Genomic DNA, 20,063 nt, shown 5'->3' on the forward strand with positions numbered 1-20,063 from the left:
GTACAGGTGTATAAGTGTTAATGTCAGTATACAGTTAGTCTACAGGTGTGTAAATAGTGTACAGTAGGTGTATACGTGTAAGTGTTATTGTACAGTAGGTGTACAGGTGTGTAAGTGTTAATGTCTGTGTACAGTTAGTTTACAGGTGTGTAAATAGTGTACAGTAGGTGTATAAGTGTTAGTGTATAGTTGGTGTACAGGTGTATAAGTGTTAATGTCAGTGTACAGTTAGTTTACAGGTGTGTAAACAGTGTACAGTAGGTGTATAAGTGTAATAAGTGTTAGTGTACAGTAGGTGTACAAGTGTATAAGTGTTAGTGTACAGCTGGTGTACAGGTGTATAAGAAGAGTTTCAGATTATGAAACAGAAGACATCATATGCAAGGATGGAAAGGAAGAAGAGCACCCCCCTTGAAGGCGTATGAGAGAGCAGTAGAAGTTAGAACATAGGGCAAGTGTTTTGATGGTTAATGAAGAGGAAAGGGAGGATTGATTTTGATTACTACAGTTCATCCACCACAGACACATTAAGAAAGATGGATATCTAGACAAACATTGCCTTAACCACCAGTGAGCTTGTCACTGTATGGTTTTCTGTACTGCATATGGGTAGGAAACCTAAGATAAAGACAGCTTCCCAGCACTTAATCAATTGCAAACTCAACAACTCCCAGATTGCATTTTTAGGAAGACATCACTGCCAGTGTAGGTCCTATTTGTACTCCAGCAGTGCTTCAAAGTACTTGTTTTCTTCTTTTTATTTGCAGTTGTACAACCAAGAGGGGTGGGCTGGTATCCGCCCCCCCTCCACACTGCAGTCTGACAGTCTGTAGCTGCATTTGAAATGATAAATAAATGTATTGTCAGATTCAATTGTTGGAATGACAGTTATGGCCTTATTGCTCAACAGATGTAGTTTTTAGCAAGTCACAAATAGCCTAGAAATCTTCATTTGAACTTTCTGTATATCACTTAAGAATGACATTTAAAGGTTCAGCTACAATATGAGTTATTGAAACTCCTGAACAGTTTCTGTCTTATCACAAGTGGAAGTTTTGATGGATAAATCAGAATGGACCTTGTGTAGTTTCTTATAAGTTCAAAGATTTGTGGCTTTGTCTTTTTAGGTTTGATGAAAAGAGTTTTTATTCAAAATGATTGACTAGCTTTGCCGTTACTGTACTGATATTTTCTCAATGACCAGGTATGAGTAATCTGAAGCTCAGTTTAACAAGCCCTCTGCAAACATATAAATCTGCTATCAGTAAGAAGATGAAAGAGCAAATAAATATATTGGAAAACAGGCACATAGAGCAGACCACTGTATGATCCCTTTAACCAATGCACATGGAGTGCTACTGGCTAACCTACCTATACCCTGGATGACCTGCCATGAAGGAAAGGGCTAAACATATTTTTGCTATGTAATTTAGGCCACAATGACTAAAATTAGACAAGAGCCTTGGAAACAAGACTAAGTTTAAGGATTTTATGTACCGATTGAAAGCAGTACAAATTTTGGATTAAGCACTTGGGCTTCAGACCAGTTGTTTTACATTGGGAAGGTTTGTGGCAAGCACTGTGGTGGCAGGACAGGTAGCTTTTATCCTTCTAAGTTGGGAACTGCTGATTGAGAGCCCAGTGTCCAAGTGTATTAGTTCTGGTTTAGGCACTTGGGCTTCAGGCCAGTTATTTTACATTAAGAAGGTTCGTGGTCTGCACTCTTGTGGGAGAAGAGGCTGGACTCTGCCCTTCTGAGCTGGGAATTTCTGGTTAAAGGTTTATAGTGCCTGAATATTTGAACTGTATCTTACTGAAATTGGTACACCTTGTTTGCTCTAGCATAGACTAGATCCAGGCCTGCTGAATCTAGCTTTGTTTATATGCTTGTTGTTTGTTTGCTTGTTATTTCCCTGGAAGCTAATTCCACCTAATACGCGCTTCTCAGCTTCTGTGGATCACTAGTGATATCTGCATTGCTTACTGTACATATTTCCTTGTTTCACTTGAAAGAAAGTTACTGTTTGTCGTTTTTGCATTTAGTTACTTGTAACACATTGCACTCAAGTTACCTGGCACTTGCTCACTAAAGCAATTATATAAGTCAGCACTAAAAATTAAAAGCACTACACCCTCACTCCCCACTGGTCCTTGTTTTCAATTATTAAGGAATTCCCAATATTAGTCTAGCATGTCCAAAGGTCAGTTGTCAATCTCCTCTCCGGTCCAGCTGGTGAATCTGGGAATCTTGAGGCAATGTTATAACTGCCTCATGTACACAGACAACCCTCTCCTCCTCCCACATAACACAAATACTTGCGAGAGATGCAGCTATTTAGCCAAACTGGAGGCTGAGCTCTCTCAACTCAGGACTGGCAAGACCAGACAGGAGGAGAAGACAACTACACACACCACAAAACCAGCCTCACATAATGCTACCACACCACTGAATCAAATACATAAACACACAAAGACATACTCGGAGGCTCTGAGTAAAAATTTACCTAAACAGCAGAGGCCTCCAAAGCAGACACCCAAACAACTGCTTCCTCAAGACACCCCACAAGCAACACATGAACCACAAAAGCAGTGTGCAAAGAAGTCACAGCCCTTAAGGCCAAATACAACACCAAACATACTTGTCATAGGTGACTCCATAGTCAGACACACTGACGTCCCACTCACCAGGCTGAACAAGGAGAGGGTCACAGTAAGCTGCCTATTGGGCACTAGAATCCGCCACATAACACAAGCACTCAGGTCACTCCACGGCAAGTACAGATATGACACAGTCATTGTCTATGCTGGTGTGAACGACCTGACATGTACCTCCCTGGACTACATGAAAAGAGACATAGAGGAGCTCTCTGATTATGTAGCCCAGGCAGGTATGACCCTAACCCTGAGCAGTATCCTTCCTTCACCAAGAATGATGCCACAATATAGAGACAAGATGTTCAGCTTTAACAATTGGCTTAATGTCTGGTGTCATTCAAAGGAGATCTAGTGTCTGTCTGCCTGGGATGACATGCTTGACAAGCCACGCTGCTTCCCAAGGGACGGCTTGCACCTGTCACCCCTGGGATTCCGGATATTGGCTAAGGCTCTTGCCACCCCCATAGTGCCTTTTTTAGGCAAGGCTCAAATTCTAAACCTACCACCCTAGAAAACAAAAATGGGAAGAAACTGAGGGTAATGCTGCTCAATGCCAGAAGTCTAAATCTCAAAATGCACGCACTCGAGGCCCTTTTCAGTATGGAGAACATCGATGTCTGTGCTGTAACTGAAACCTGGTTCAAGGCTCCTGAGAGCACCCCAGCACTATTAGGTTTTACCTCATATCATGCGTTCCGCCCCAAAACCCGGACCACACCACAAAAGGAGGGGTGTATCCATATTCATAAAGGATACCCACACCTCCAGGTTGGTGGCAACGCAAGCTCGGAAACCATCCAGGTGCAACTAACCATAGGCAAAACTGCTCTACAAATTGTAGCATGCTACAGGCCACCCTCTCAAACTCAGGAACCCCACACAGCCTTCCTGAAGACACTGGAGGGTATAAATGTATCTCCAAACACCATCATATTGGGTGACTTCAACTACCCAAATATAGACTGGGAACATTACTCAAGCCCTAACTTTCTAGCCCAACGGTTCCTGGAGTTCAAAAATTCAAATGCCATGGAACAGCTAGTCACTGTTCCCACGAGAGGAGAAAATATACTAGATCTCATTATCACAAACATGGGGACAAAATGCTCCACACCGGAAGTATATCCCTCATTGGTGAGATCTGATCATAAACTAATCTCACTGGAAATCCACATCCCGCCCCACCCCAAACAAAAAGACCACAGTGAAGAACTTCTCTAAAGCAAACTTCACACTACTCAAGACTGGTGTGGTATCCTTCAAGGCCCCTGAGCCAGTGGAAACCACAACCCAAGCTGCGGAAGCCCTTACAAATGCCTTCTATGAACACCTCCAGGACTGCATGGATCAGGCAATCCCAAATAAAACCAAGACTCTTTCCACAAAGGGCAAACGTCCAGTCTGGTGGACCCCAGCCATTAACAAACTTTACAATAAGAGGAGAAAGCTATTACATGATAGAACAAAATCCATAAAAGGGAAGTCACCCCTGATCATTATTAGTAAAAAAATACGAGCACTCATAAAATCAACTAAGGCCAGTTTTGAGAGAAAAATTGCCATGGATTCAAAGGACAATCATAAGGCCTTTTTCAGCTATGTTAGGAACCTGGGTGGAAACTCCCAGATATGCTCAGAATTAGTCCAAAATGATACAAAAATCACTGAACCCACAGACATTGCCAACATACTGGCAGACAGTTTCAGTGCAAACTTCACCCCCCTCTCCCCCCCTAAAGGAGAGATAACTATCCCAGCAGAGTGTAGCCTCCCAGTCATCTCAAATGCGCAGGTGAAAGCTGCTCTCTCTAAAGCTAAAAACACAGCATCAATGGGACCGGATGGTGTCCCCGGCTGTGTGCTACACGAGCTAAATGAGGAATTAAACCCGCACATAAGGCAGCTGTTTAATCTCAGTCTTACCATAGGATACGTGCCCAAGGAGTGGCGTACAGCAACTGTGGTCCCACTCCACAAAGGCGGTGCCTCTACGGACTCTGGTAATTACCGCCCCATAAGCTTAACAAGTCTAGTCTGCAAAGCTATGGAGAGGATCATAATGGAGCTCATAAACAAAGATATAGGGGACTTGCAGACATTGGACCCGACCCAGTTTGGCTTCTTCAAGGGAAGATCATGCCTTTTGAACTTGGTCGACTTCTTCGAAACAGTCACCGAGGCCATTGATGAGGGAAAGGCAGTCCATACAGCCTACCTTGACCTTGCAAAGGCTTTCGACACAATACCCCACTCGGGTATTGTAGAAAAACATACCAGCTTAAATGTAAACCCATATGTCACAAGATGGGTTGCAAACTGGCTTAAGGACAGAACCCACAGGGTTAGAGTTGCTGGCGCTATGTCAGACTCCAAGCCGGTCACAAGTGGTGTCCCACAGGGCTCGGTCCTTGGCCCCCTATTGTTCGCCATCTACTTCTCAGAAGTACAGGCCAACATGGGAGGACTTTGGCTGACAAAGTTTGCAGATGACTGCAAACTGGGCGCCATAGTGGAAAGTGCATCGGACACGGATATCCTTCAGAAGGGACTCACGGAAACAGATAGCTGGTGCCAGAGCCATGGCCTGAAGTTAAACACCAAAAAATGTATAGTCATACCCTTCGGGAAAAACAAGGTAACCCCAAGCTACCATATAGGTGGCAATCCACTAAGCACAGAAGAGGTTATCAAGGACCTGGGGACCCAGGTTGACAGTGGCCTTTCTTCTGACACTCACGTTGCTAAAGTGGTTAGAAAGACCTTCTACATTGCCCACCTGATCATGAAGGGATTCACATCCAGATCTAGTGAGGTCATTGTTTCCTGTACTCTTCACTTATCAGACCAATGATCGAGTACAATGCCCCATTCGGGATGTATCTCGCCCGACATCTGCAGCAATTGGAGAGACCCCAAAAGTTCCTCACCAAAAGGATAAAGGGACTCCAAAATCTGTCATATGCTGCCAGATTGAAGAAACTCCAGCTCTATTCAGTCACATACCGTCTGCTCAGAGGTGACATGTGCCTGACATACAAGGCCATGTCCAACCCGGAATTAATGGACATGCTCCACCTCAAAAAATCCAAATCCACCAAAACCACTAGAGCAAGCGACTTAAACCTTAGCACGGATATAAATAGGACGTGCTGGAGGGATAGATTTATCACTCAGAGACTCCCTATGCTGTGGAATAGAGTCCCAGTCCATGTGAGGCAGAGCACCTCGCTGGCTCTGTTCAAGAGAAATCTTGACCTGTGGATGGGAGATCGTAGGTTTACCCCAGGAATCATCTCTGTGTCACTGCTGGACAGAGGCACAACAAACTAATGGGCACAGTATTTTTTCATATAAGGGGTGGCGTAAGCCACAAAAATTTGGGCTAGGCTTATAAATGCCTTGGGGCAGATAGCCTAGTATAAACCTATGAACCTATGAACCTATGAACATTAAGTGCCATTTACCAATTCTTTTAAAGGTTAAAGTGGTTAGTAACTCTAGGGATAGTGTTGTGCTATGTCACTTTGTAAAAGTATGCTGGTGTCAGAAAGCAATTCACACCCTGAAACATATGCCTTAATCTAAGTAGCTTCAACTTTTATTTTAGTATAGGACTAGGAGGAAGATAATATTTTTTACAAATCTTTGTCTTACGTTGACTGTTTTAGAAGACAGATAACCGTAAAAGCTTTCCAGAATTGTGGAAAACAGCCACAGGCCAAAAGAAAGGTTGATTGTGTTTATCAAGGGCAAGAAATATATTAAGTTTTTACTTTTTTTCTCATAAACTTAGACAATATGGCGTCTGACTCATTTTTTTCCAACGTAGAGACCTTGAAGGCTTGTAAGTGTTAAGTGTGGTACACTTGCTCAAAGTAGGGAGCCAGAACAATTCAGGGAACTACAGGCTATTTAGCCTAACAATGTTGTCATGGAAGATAATGGAGAAAATATGTAGAAGGACAGTCCTACAGGGAATGCTTGTAGGGCAACAACCAACATTGGCTCAAGGGAAGAATCAGCTGTTTGCCACAGTTAATCCAGTTTTATAACAGGATAATAGAAACTGATAGCCAAGCTGCATTCAGCTTTGGAGCACATGGAATTCACTAGTATTTATGACTCAGTTCTATGAAGACAACTATTATAAAACGTGCAGAGGTTGGGTCTGAGACCAGGACTGAGGTACTGGATGTGGTATAACTGGAGAATAGAACACAGATCATTATGATGGGAGAGACATTATCAGGAATTACGGAAGTAACTACCTCCGTGTGGGTAAGTTCTGCCTCCAGTACTGTTTCAGTGTTTGGAGAAGACATAACAGAATCAGCATCTTTGCTGATGACACAAACATGGCTGCATCGGTGGAGGATGTAAGAAAATATTTGATGAATAACTTTTAAAAACTGAACAAAGTGGGGAAAAATGATGGTAGTTGAGAACCACTGGAAACAAATACAAGGCTCTGCTCTTCCAACACAGCATTTCTGGTGAAAGTATTAACTGGAGAGGTAGAACTGATGTATCTAGAGTGATTATCACATGTGGACTGAACCACCTGGAGTGGAGTGACAAAGCTGTAGCCAATGAGAACAGAATGCTGGTGTGCATCATTAGAGGAAGACTCTCAAGAAGCACATATATAACTACTCCCACTCTACCAGGCCATGGTCAGTCCATACATAACTACTTCCACTCTACCAGGCTGTGGTCAGTCCATACATAACTACTTCCACTCTACCAGGCCATGGTCAGTCCATACATAACTACTTTCACTCTACCAGGCCATGGTCAGTCCATACATAACTACTTCCACTCTACCAGGCTATGGTCAGTCCACACCTTGAATACTATGGTCAATCAGAAAGAGTGATATTAGGCTGTTGGGAATATTCCAGAGGAAAGCCACCAGAAAGGTGTGTGGGAGAGAGACAAATGATTAAAAGCAAATGATTCTACTGTAGCCTATTAAAATCAAAATAATTGAAATATAATTGACTGAAAAATAAAATACTGCATGCAACCAATATTGAATCTCAAAAGTACTAACGATCTAAATGTTGATTGTGCTTAACCATGTAGACAACATATCAACTCTTACAGAATACTGTAATCTAGTGAATAAATATGCATACAGGCAATAGAAGACAATGCATTATAAAAGTTTTTACAAGTTAGAAAGTTCCCATACACCCCCCTCCCCCATGAGCTGCTACTTCCCCTACTCTTACTAACTCTGAGGTAGCACTATCTTGGAAAAGGGGAAAACAAAGATTTTGCTTACAACAGAGGTTTCCTTTATTATAAGATTGCATGACTTCTGAATTAAAAAAAATAAAGTAAAATAATGTTGTATGGCAGCACAGCACCCCAAATGGGGGATGTATAGGAGACCTTGGCAAACCTGAAACAGAAAGATAGTTTTGAACAGGTTTTTTTATTTTCACAGTGTAGAAAATTTTTATCTTAGACTTCACTTGTCGCATTTGCTGTGTCTATGTTTTTTTAGTTAGAATGTCTGCACTAGTAAATCTGAGTAGCAAAAACAAACTGTTTTAGCTACATCTAATACTATAATAGTATTGGTTTTGGATCTAATACTATCATGTTATTGCTTTTATAAGATAGCATAGCTCAAGTTTTACTGAATTTACTTTCAGCATTTATGTATATGCTGTTTTGTCATTTGTGCACATTCACTTTCAGACTTTCCAGTTTGGTGATATGATATTTGGTGCTATATGAGTCAGTTGTATACACCGGAATCTTGGAAAAGACTAGAACAGCTTGGAATCATTTCATCTAAACCCATTGGGTGCAGGGGAGGTAATAAGGCTTCAAACGATTATGTTAGAGAGTTGTAAAGGAGTCACCCTCAACAGGAAGGATGTGGGAGAGAAGGAATTATGTGCAACATCTCAGTGGTTTTGTGAAGCAATTTCTTCGATGTGAGGACGCTGGCCCATGAAATATGCTGCCAAAATGCGTTGTTGAGAAACAATCTAACATGGCATATAGAGGCCATGGAATGGGTGAATAAAAGGGGTTAGGGAAGGATGTGAGAGGGGAGATGTTAAAAAGTGACATGCAGACTAAATAGGGTAGTAGTCATTTTCTGCTATCAACTAACATAAAATGTACAGAACGAGTAATGTAAAATGATAGTACAATTGTGAAACATTTTTCTTCTACTTTTGGATTAATTTGTCATGTTAGTGTATGAAAGCCACTGATTTATTTGATGTTGTTAGGGGTGAGAACCAATGTATGTTGGCATTTTGTAGAACTTTATATATTTTTTTTCATCAGAGATCAGAAGTACCAAAGAATTTCTTGAAAAAAAAACTATTTAAATATTCTTTATTTCAGGAATTCTAGAAGAAGCAGAGTTTTATAATATAGCATCATTAATCAAACTTGTGAAAGAGAAACTAAAGGAGAAGGAATGCCAGGCCCTTCAGGTAAGGATGTTTAAGTTTTATATCATTTCTTCTTGTTTAACCCATATTCTAGTAGGCAATGCTATTTTCTGAAGAAACAAGGGACTAGTCAAATATGGAAAAGCAACTTCACAGTTCAGTTTAAAATCCTTACATTTTCCACTGAATGCTGAAATTCTAAACCAGCTTCCATAAAATATGACATACTGATCTGAGAAGTGAAATATAGGCCAGACCACTTGACTGGAACATGACAGACAAATGTATAGTGTGTAACATCAGAGTATTTGAAATGTATTATTATATTAAAGCCAGAGAATCATTTATATTGTTATAGTTGGCTGAAATCTTCATGAGATAAAATTTTGGAGCATTCTTGTCCTTCTATGACCTTTGTACTGCACTGAGAAAGAACAGATGAGGAAACTATCTATTTCCTTGAAGCACACTTTATAATTGAATGTTATACTCATGTGCAGCCATATTTTATACTGTGGTTCACTTTTTCAAATGAACAGTACTACCACAATGCAGACTTACCTCATTAACCCCTTTCAGTTTAAGAAATACATTAATGTTTACTCTGGGTAAACTGACATTTTCAGATCCACAGGTCTGAAGTAACTAGAGTTCCTTATTGCCTACGTTGAGTTCCTCAAAAAGTAAGACTTCTGAAACCTCTAGGAATGTCACAACTCATGCATCAAGAGTCTCTGAAATTTCAAACTCATTTAATACAGTCTCTGTTCCTCAGTTTGGTTGACCTTTTATATCACTACCAGTCTTTTTTTTTATTGGACTCTCTCCTCCATGATTCTGTCATAGTTTTCTGTGGTCTTAATTAGTCATTACTTCATCTTTATGCAACACCGCTGATGTTCTTCGTGCTTCACTGTTGCAGTCATCACATTTGGGTTATCCCTGCCAGGGTAGCCCTCGGCCAGCCCGCATACCAGAGGGTTAGTATTTCTGCGTCAGTTGCTGTTGTTTCAGGACTGACGTCAGGTCATCAGTAGTATAAAGTAAGGCAGCCAATGCCATTACATCAGTCTTTCTTGCCGAGGAGCCCGAAGCCGAAGCAGAAGCAGTTTGCATGAGTGCCGCTCGGCCGCTACCTGAGTTTGTTCTTTTGTACTGAAGCTGAAGTCTTCTAAAGCTAAGTACTCCATTGGGGATCCTTTTTTCTTGCTCTAACCGATGTCAGAAAAAGTTAACAATTGTCTTGCCTGTGGAAAGCAAATACCACATCGAGACTTTCATTCTTTCTGCGTCACTTGTTTAGCCCCAGACCATGATGTCGCTTGCTGTCACTTTTGTGCTTTGTTCAACGCCAGAACTATATGTTGTCAGGCCCTTATTGTAGCTAGATATTTTCACTTACAGTCCTCGAATTCCGATATGGCTTCGGTAAGCCATCTGACAGCAGATCTTCTGAAAAAAATGTAAGGATAAAGACAGAGACAGTCCGCACAGGTCCAAATCTACCGATAACACTTCTGTTAAGCTAGTCATCAGTTCTCCAATCCTCAGTGAGGCGCTTTCACAGCTCCTGATGCCCACTTCTGTGAATTTACAGGCCACGACCGAGACCCTTTTGGAGACCAGTATGCTGCAAAACTCTTCTTCGACTAAGGATCCTGTAGTTGTCTCTACCTTGGATGGGTCCGGAGCCGCTGAGCAGGCACTGGCTTCCAAGGAAGTAATTTGTGCTACTGATTCTCGACACAAACCGATGACTTCTTTCGCATCTACAGTTCTTTCGAAAACTACCAAGTTTCTAAGGACCAGGGTATGAACCACGGCCAAGAAACCAATGACCAATCTCAGGCACCTCCTTCCTTGCCTCAGTTTCAAATGCTTAAAATGGCGGAAGACCTTATAATGCTGTTCAGGGGAATCCAGGCTACCCCTTCCAAGAGAAAAAGAGATTTGTCCCCAGTAGTTTTATCTGAACAGGAGTCTGATGACTCTGATGCATCTGAATATGAAGACATGCAAACCCTCTCTGCTTATGAGGATTCTGATGCAGAGGAATCCATTACTTCAGCCTCTCCACCCGAGGATCTTTCCTTTGGGGAAATCCTTCATACTTTAAGGGATCATTTCCAATGGGAATGTCAGGACTACCCTCAGTCTAAAAAGAGACTCGGGGAATTCTTAGATCTTCCACAGCACAGACCCCCTGGCCATTCCTCCTGTCCTGGATGTTGTGGATGATGTTTTCATGGAATCTAGTTTGACTCCTGACACCCTCCTTCCCTCCTGCTCCTAGGAAACCTGACAGGTATTACAGAGTTCCTGACTCACACAAATTTCTTTTTAAAAATCCTACTGCTGACCCTGAGGTTATTTCTCAAGGGCCTAAAGGAATTAAAGCAACTTCTGCTAAGAATACCACCCCCTCAGACAGGGATTCCCAAGCACTAGACAGATGGGGTAAAAAAGTATACACCTCTGCTACTCTTGCTATCAGAGCACTAAATTGTCAGTTCCATATGCTAAAATTTCAGCAACATACCATGGAACTCCTAAAACAAAAAAAATCATCCTTTCCTGCTTGTGCAGAAAATAGACTTACCAGACATAATGCATTCTGCAAGTCAAGTAACTAAACACACCTTATACTGTGGTTTTGATGCCCTAGAAGCTTCTTTCAGGGCAGCAGTCACCGGTTCAGTCCTTAGAAGGCATGCTTGGCTTAAGGAACAGCCCTTGCCAGACCATGTCAAATCTAAATTATTGGATGCACTCCTGCACAAAGACAACTTATTTGGCACCAAGGCAGAGGAGGTATTAAAAAAGATGGAAGAAAAAGCTAAATCTATGCAGACAGTTAAGGATTTCCTACAGATCCAGCCACCCAGGTTCAGTAGGCATTGCCTCTCCAAGCACTGGTCCTTTCCTGCCCCCTCCAGGTCAGTTCAGCCCAGACCATGGGGAAGCAGACCTCCTGGACAACAGCCACAGGGAATGCAGAGCTCAAAGCAATGGAGTTCCTCCAGTGCAAAGCCACCCCCTCATGGTAAGAACTCACTCTCCACTTCCACCCCCTCCCTCTGCCCACCTGCACTTGCCCCAAGGAGAAAAACTCTCCTTCCACGCAAGCACCTGGGCCACCATTACCAACAACCACTGGGTCCTCAACATAGTGTCCCGGGGATACACATTTTTTTCCACACTCTCCCAACCCCAAAAGGGTTCCCAGATCTTCCTCCAAACCAGTGGGCAGAGGCCAAAAAATGAGTCCTTTCCCTGCTCTCCATGAGGGCAATAGAGCACGTTCCTGCAGAACAGATAGGTCAAGGTTTCTACTCCAGGCTTTTCCTGGTACCCAGAAAAGAGGGCACCTGGCACCCCATCCTCAACCTATCCATTCTAAACACCTTCATGGTGATACCAAAATTCAAAATGCTCACCCTCAAGCAACTACTACCTATGCTCTCCAAGAATGCTTGGCTAGCCACACTAAACCTAAAAGAGGCCTACCTCCACATCCCAATCAGGGAATCATGCAGGAAATATCTATGTTTCAGGGTAGGATCTCTGCACTTTCAGTTCTTTGTGCTTCCCTTTGGCTTATCTACTGCTCCCAGAGTTTTCACAAAATGTCTGTCTCCTGCCATTGCTTTTTGCAGACAAAGAAATATACAAAATTACCCATACTTAGACAACTGCCTAATTCAGGCACAGTCAGGAAAAGCTGCTCAAGCACATGGTCTTTGTAAAGTCCCTACTGATCTCCCTAGCATACGGTATCAATGAAATGAAATCCAAACTAGTACCCACCCAAAGGATTATATTCCTGGGAGCAAGCCTGGACACAGCATCCCAGATGGCATTCCTTACACCAGAAAAGCAAACTTACTTGACAGCCTATTTCTCTCAACTAGCCACTAGACCCCAGGTATCCACAAGGAAAATCCTGCAAACTCTGGGGTTCATGGCATCTTGCATTCTACTTATTCCATACGGCAGACTGCATATAAGGAAACTTCAGTGGTACCTAAAAAGCCTTTGGTGTCAACACTTTCAAGACCTGGAAACTCTTATACCAGTGATACCTTGCCTAAGGAAAGATTTTCTTTGGTGGGCAGCAGCATGCTACCACAACAAGGGACTACCTTTCTCACCACCCCATGCTGCTCAGACCCTCACCACAGATGCATCAGACTATGCCTGGGGTGCACACCTGGACGGCAGGTGCATACAGGGTCAATGGACCTCACAGCAAATGCATCTGCACATCAACCAAAAAGAAATGTTAGCTGTCCAGCACGCGTTGACAGCTTTCAGGCCCCTTCTCTCCCCAGGGACTCTCCTAATCAAAACAGACAACACCACTGTGATGTGGTATATAAACAAGCAGGGAGGGACTCACTCCCACCCTCTATGCAGGCTTGCCATGACCCTTTGGTACACAGCCTAAGCCATGCAACTACACCTGCTAGCACAATTCCTGCCAGGCTCTCTAAACTCTCTGGCAGACAACTTAAGCAGAAATCTTCTGGACCCACAAGAGTGGCAGCTAGACCAAAGAACCTTTACCCTAATAACTCAGAAATGGGCCACCCTGAAGGTTGACCTCTTTGCTTCCCACTCCAACCATCAGCTCAGCAAGTTCTGCACCAGGGAGCCTCACTGCAGGGCCTGGAAAGTGGATGCCCTATCCTTCCCCTGGGTCAACCTCTCGGTCTATGCATTTCCCCACTCCCCCTCATTACCAGGGTACTGCTCACAGTAAGGGAGGAAAGACCGAGGACAATTCTGATTGCTCCAGACTGGGCTTGCCAGCACTGGTACCCACTGCTGTGCAGCCTGTCCCCACTGCCACCATAGCATCTCCCTCAAACCCATCCCTTCTGACCCAGAGGGAAGGAGAATTCATGTATCCCCAATTGCAGACCCCCAGTTTGGCAGCCTGGCTTATTCCCTGACCACTGATCAAGCTGCCGATCTCAGTAAACAGGTTCTAGATGTTATACATGAGGCTAGATGCCCTAACACTAGAAAGTCTTATGCTGATAAATGGAAAATGTTCTGCACCTGGATTCAGGCTAAAGGGAGTTGATATGGCACAGCCCTCCCCTGCCACTCATCCTGGATTACCTAGTGGACCTGCTACACAGTGGTCTCTCCTTTTCCTCTATTAAAATTCATGCCTCTGCTATCTCTGCTCATTTCAAAACTGAGCACCCACTTTTCTCACACCCTGTCATCAAACAGTTCCTAAGAGGGGCTAGCAACTTTAGGCCACCCAGAAGAGCACCTACCCCAGCTTGGGACCGAAACTTTGTGTTAGAAAAGCTCACCCTGCAACCTTTGTAACAGCATCTTCAGCAGAGTTAAAGTTTCTCTCCTGGAACACAGTCTTGCTTCTGGCCATCACTTCAGCCAGAAGGGTATCCGAGCTACAAGCAGTCATGGCTATAGAGCCCTTCATCATCTTCCATGCTGACAGGGTGTCCCTCAAGACTAACCCATCCTTCATGCCCAAAGTGGTGTCCATTGTGGCTCTCAACCAATCCATTCATTTGCCCACCTTTTTCCCTAACCCACAAAACAAGGGGGAAAGGATCCTGCATTCTCTAGATGTGCACAGACAGCTCAGATTCTATCTAGACAGGACTAAATCATTCAGAAAGACTGATCAATTGCTAGTCAGCTTTGCTGCAGGGGCAGAGGGCAAAGCCATATCCAAATAAACCATTTCCAAATGGATAGCACACTGCATCCATTTCTGTTACAAGCAACATGGGAAACCTCCCACTGAGGGGGCCAGGACTCCCTCTACCAGAGAAGCCTCCACCTCTGCAGATTTCCTCAGAGGATTTCCCATCAGGGATATCCTGGAGGCTGCCACATGGACATCTGTTCACACCTTCACCAAGCATTACCACCTGCCTATCTTCTCCAAATCCAGGGCAGGCTTTTCCACTGCAGTCTTGCAGGACATCCTAGCTAACCCCTAGTCTTCTTGACTGCCTCCACCCTTTTCCTCAGCTTTGGGAATCAACCCAAATGTGATAACTACAACAGTGAAACACGAAGAACATAGTTCAGTTGCGTACACTTACCATAAATGTAGATGTTTGAGTGTAGTCACTGTTGCAGTCCTGGTTTCCCTCCCTCCATCCCCCTTTTTTTCTCTCTCTCTCTCTCCTTGCAAGGAACTTTTTGGTATTTACTTTCTACTGGTGAGGTTCTTCCACCATATCTTGGCTCCCCAATTGGGGGCTCCTGATGGTTAGGGCAAGGAAAACTGATGTAATGGTATCGGCTGCCTTATTCTACTGACGACTTGACGTCAGTCCTGAAGCGACAGCAACCGACGCAGAAATACTAAGCCTCCGAGGGCTACCCTGGTAGGGATAACCCAAATGTGATGACTGCAACAGTGAATACACTCGAACATCTACATTTATGGTAAGTGTACAAAACTGTACTTTTTCCCTTCAGTGCAAAAAGAAATTGGAAAAACATTCTGTTACTAACTACATCTTGGTTTCACTTGTGACTTCTTCCTGTTGATTTTCAAAGGTACAGTAAATCTGATGCACTAAATGATCTCTGTTTTTGTGTACATATCATACTGAATCTTGCATAAGTACTGCTGTTGTTTCACACTAACACCCAGGTTTGGTTTTATTAGGTCAATTCTAGTATGAGCATGTCCATTCAGGGATAATTTGCAGGTAACTGACTTGTACTATAGTTAGGTGTAGTTCATCTACTGCTCCAAGCACAAATGGAACTTTATCTTTCACATCTAACACTGTATTGACGTCTTCGTTATTTCAACTTTGAATGTCTGAACATAAGTTTTCTTCTACTCTGTAGCAGGATATATTTGTGTAATAGTGGGATGAAAAATGCTATTTCCTTTAATGAAATGATGAAATGTTCTTGCATGAACTGTGTAGCATTATCCATAACAATATGCTGTGGGCAAACTATAAACAGCGTACAATCTTCCCAGTTTACAAACTGTGGCTTGTGATATGATTTCAGACATGCAAAATACTTAAAAATGTCACATATGCACTCACCATAATCATGGACATACAGTTCACTAATGGACCTACAAATCAATATGCTGTCTTTTCCAGCATCTGCCTGGAAAGTTCTCTAGATGCATTTTTGCTCCATCAGACATGGTACGTACTCAATACACCCCTACAAACTTACTAATTTTCATCCATTTGCTTTGCTCACAGCCTGAACTTTTGTACTATGGTCAGCATTTTTACACTATAGATGACCACCTCAGCTTGTATGGAGTCATATGAAAATAAACTCCTTAACTGTCAGTTTTAAGCAAAAAGAAACCCTCATGTACTATCCTTACTCTTGTATGCTAACACTAACCTTAACCCTAACCCTGACTCCAACCACACATACACACACACATATGCATACATACATGCATAAACACGCACACACATGTACACACATTTACAGAGATATATACACACACTCTAAACTAAACCCTAGTCCTTCCAGACAAAGACAGACAAAGACAGACATGGCTGGACATCCGAACCTTACTTTTAGTCCTTCCAAACAGAGAAAGACAGACTGCTGGACAGACAGCCACAAATACACAACTACACAAAAATAAACATAAAGTGGTAGAGGCAGACTGTGACAGTGTGTGGGGAAAATTATAAGTAATGATATTTTGAAAAAGGAAGTTAAAAAAGAAAACGAGAAAAAAGAAAAGGTATAGTGAAGTGAATGCTGTTACTGTCCTATTGGGTCATTTTGATGAAAGTATACAGAGTGATTTTAGTTCTTTGTTTTGACAAAAAGGTAATGAAGATGGAAAAAAGGTGACAGTAGTATCTTTGAATGCAGTGAGAAAGCATTTGGGTGATTAAGCAGTTTAATCTAGCCTGATAAGCCAGGTGCCAGATTGTATAATGAGTTATTAAAGGTTCTGAAAGGTCATTTCTTTCTCAAACCACTCATAATTGCAGAGAACTTTAATTTCCATAAAGGAAACTAGGTAGAATGGACAACTCTAGCCCATTCTGTCACATGTCTTAAATAGCTTGAACAATGTAAATCTGAAGCTATCTTAAATGGAAGCCTTCATGATAGTTTGATTTGTAGCCTATGAAGTGAAATTTTTTCCAAACGATTATTAGCAAAGGCGAACCTAACTTGGAAAAGGGTTGCTGAAATTGCAGTATCAGTAGCATTATCTGTTAATGGAAGTCCAGCAGTTAAGTGTATTGAGATGACTATGTAAGATGTCTATTAAAATGAGCTCCAGTTAGTTGGAAATTATGATTGTTACCACTGCAGGAATGTAGGGGGATAAAGAGTTGGAGCTCTGTGTATTAAAAAAGTACACACTAAGGCTGCTGGGAGAACCACTAAAGAGACAACAAATTAAGGAAGGAAAAGTTGTAAACAGAAAGTGCAGAATGGAGTACAAAGAAAGAAGAGCTGTAAACTACTCAGCAGGTCAGAAACTATACAAGAGACTCTGAAGAAGGCAATCCATTCTATGTCTTAACTTTGTCTGTCAGTTTGCAGACTTACTGGCTCACTACACTGGCAGAAGATACACCTGTGTAAATGGCCTTTAATGCTGCAGCAGTGTTTTGTAAAGGAGATTTCAGCATTTACCTCATGGACCAACTAAAATAATTTTTTGGACTTCCACCACAGGATCAGTTCCTGTGATGAACATTGCAGCTGTGAAGATGGAGTTAAATAAAGAGATCACAGCTCTTTGTTTGTACGTAGTAAAGGGCAGTTAGCCAGCATTAGCCAGGTATTTGTGCCTTGTGAAAAGTAGGTTTCAATGTGCTGAAGCTCATAATTCCAGAAATGGACAAATAGTTTGCTGACTATACTAAAAAAAAAATCCTGTTGTTTTTGAAAGGTAACAAAGCATGAAAGGAGTCAATGGGAAACTAAATATTGTGCATGTTATGTAACCAAAATGTTTAAAGGTCAGCTCTGTACTGAAACTCAAAGTGAAAACCATCTTGGATCAACTAGTCAAGGGAGAAGTCCTGAAACCAGTTACTCACAGTGAATAGGCCACATCCATAGTTTCATTCAGTAGAAAAGATGGGTATGTCAGGATATGTGGGGCTATCAAAATAATCATTAGTCCTGTATTATGTACACAATTGTATGCTCTGCCAGAAATAGAATACCTCTTAAAAGGGTTAATAGAAATTTGGTTTAAGTCAAGCCTAACTATACATGCATGCTGACAAATTTCATAAAACATTAATATTGTAATACACAAGGGACTTTACTGTTACTGTTTGTTGCCATTTGGAATTAAACTGCTCTGGCTTTGTTTTCTAGAGCCATGACTACATTTTTAATGGGTTATCAGAAGTACAGTGCTACCTGGATGATATTCTGCTCGTAGACAAGAATAAAGAAAAAACAGCTAAATAATTTGGATGCAGCATTGCATAGGCTGAAAGTATATGGCTTATGGTATTCATAAGGATAAATGTGAACTTCTCAAAATGTCTAGGGAATATTTGGGTAAGTTGATTGATGTTGGTTATCTTCAGAGGTCCCCATCAGAGTATACACAATTGTGGAAGCTCCAACACATCCAAATATGAGTTAGCGTTGCCCTTTCTGTGGACTCCTTAGTTCTTATAGATGATTCATTCCTCACATGGTGAAACTTTTCAGATGTTTGCATGAACTCCTTAGTATAAGAAACCCTATAAGTGGAGTGATGAATGTAACACACATTTCAGAAATCAAATCTGCTTTAGTAAATTCCAAGGCCTCAGTACACTTTAATCCTTCAGTACTTTTAAATTTGAAACATTATGCATCTCCACAGGGAGCTGGAGCAGTTGTACACCACATTATGCCCATAGTTGAAGAAAAAATCTATTGCTTTTGCATTACAAACTTTAATTGCAGCAGAAAAAATTGCAGTCAGACAGAATGAGAGACACTGGGAATCACCTTTTGAATTAAAAAATTACCACAGCACTTATTTGGATGTAAGAATGTATTTCTGATAGGTCATCATCCTCTTATCAATTACGGCATTCCTTCTTTTTCTACAAGGAGCACATTGTGCTGGGCATATATTGCAAAAAAGTTAGAGTTGCCTGCTCATCTTGTTACTTTTCAATACAAAAAATATTGCTGGATACTGCTGTTCACCAAAGCTAAAATTTATTGTAACACAAAGTATAAACAGAGATTAGCACTTTCGGGCTATGGCCCTTCATCAGATAAAGTTCCTCAAACAAACAATTCAATTTAAAAAACACTACAACCAATGAGATGCTAATAAAAAGCCCGCCTATTCTTAAGGGCTGGCTTAAGGGGGACTACATCATTCAATCCTGTTTTTTTGTGGGCCATCATCTCCAAAATCCATTTAGATTCAGTTAATTCTGTTAATTGTTTGATGTCCCCCGTTTGTTAGTTTTAAATTTACTATTACCCTAAACTTAAAACCATGTGACGGGTTGTCTCTTATGTGCCTATAAAGGGCACTGTGCTCATCACAATTCCTTATGCTTGACAAATGTTGTAATATTCTGACTTTCAACATATTGTTGGTCTTCCCGATGTAAAAACTAGGGCATAGCAGGCACTCCGCCAAATAGACCACATCTGTCGTTCTACAAGTGGCCCTCCCCTTCAGTGTAAATACTTTACCACTAACTGGGTGTTTAAATATCGTCGCCTTATTTATATAGGTACAGGCCTTGCAGAACCTGCAAGGAACAGTACCCAAAGTGTTCTTGAAGGATTTACCACTGTTAGCTATTCTCTCTTTACAAAGCAGGTCCTTCAAGTTTTTATTTCTCCTGTAGCCAAAACATGGACCAGTGCCCACTATGTCCCTCAAATCGGTGTCACTAGTGATAATATTCCAATTCTTACGAATTATGTCACAGACTCCCTTAATGTTGCTGCCATAAGTTAACATCACTTTTAGTCTACTCTGCATAG

At 41.9% G+C, this 20,063-nt stretch overlaps 1 protein-coding gene across 1 annotated transcript in view; it reads left to right on the forward strand.

The window, feature by feature from the left end:
* Positions 1-20,063, forward strand: part of LOC122798939 (BTB/POZ domain-containing protein KCTD17-like) — a 557,165-nt gene that overhangs the window by 241,916 nt on the left and 295,186 nt on the right. The window contains exon 3 of the mRNA XM_044068018.1: positions 9,028-9,119. Within this exon, the coding sequence (XP_043923953.1) occupies positions 9,028-9,119 (92 nt within the window). The remainder of the gene's footprint in view (positions 1-9,027; positions 9,120-20,063) is intronic.

The sequence above is a fragment of the Protopterus annectens genome, chromosome 1.part0 (genome assembly GCF_019279795.1).
Source record: "Protopterus annectens isolate FY-2018-M chromosome 1.part0, PAN1.0, whole genome shotgun sequence".
NCBI lineage: Eukaryota > Metazoa > Chordata > Ceratodontiformes > Protopteridae > Protopterus > Protopterus annectens.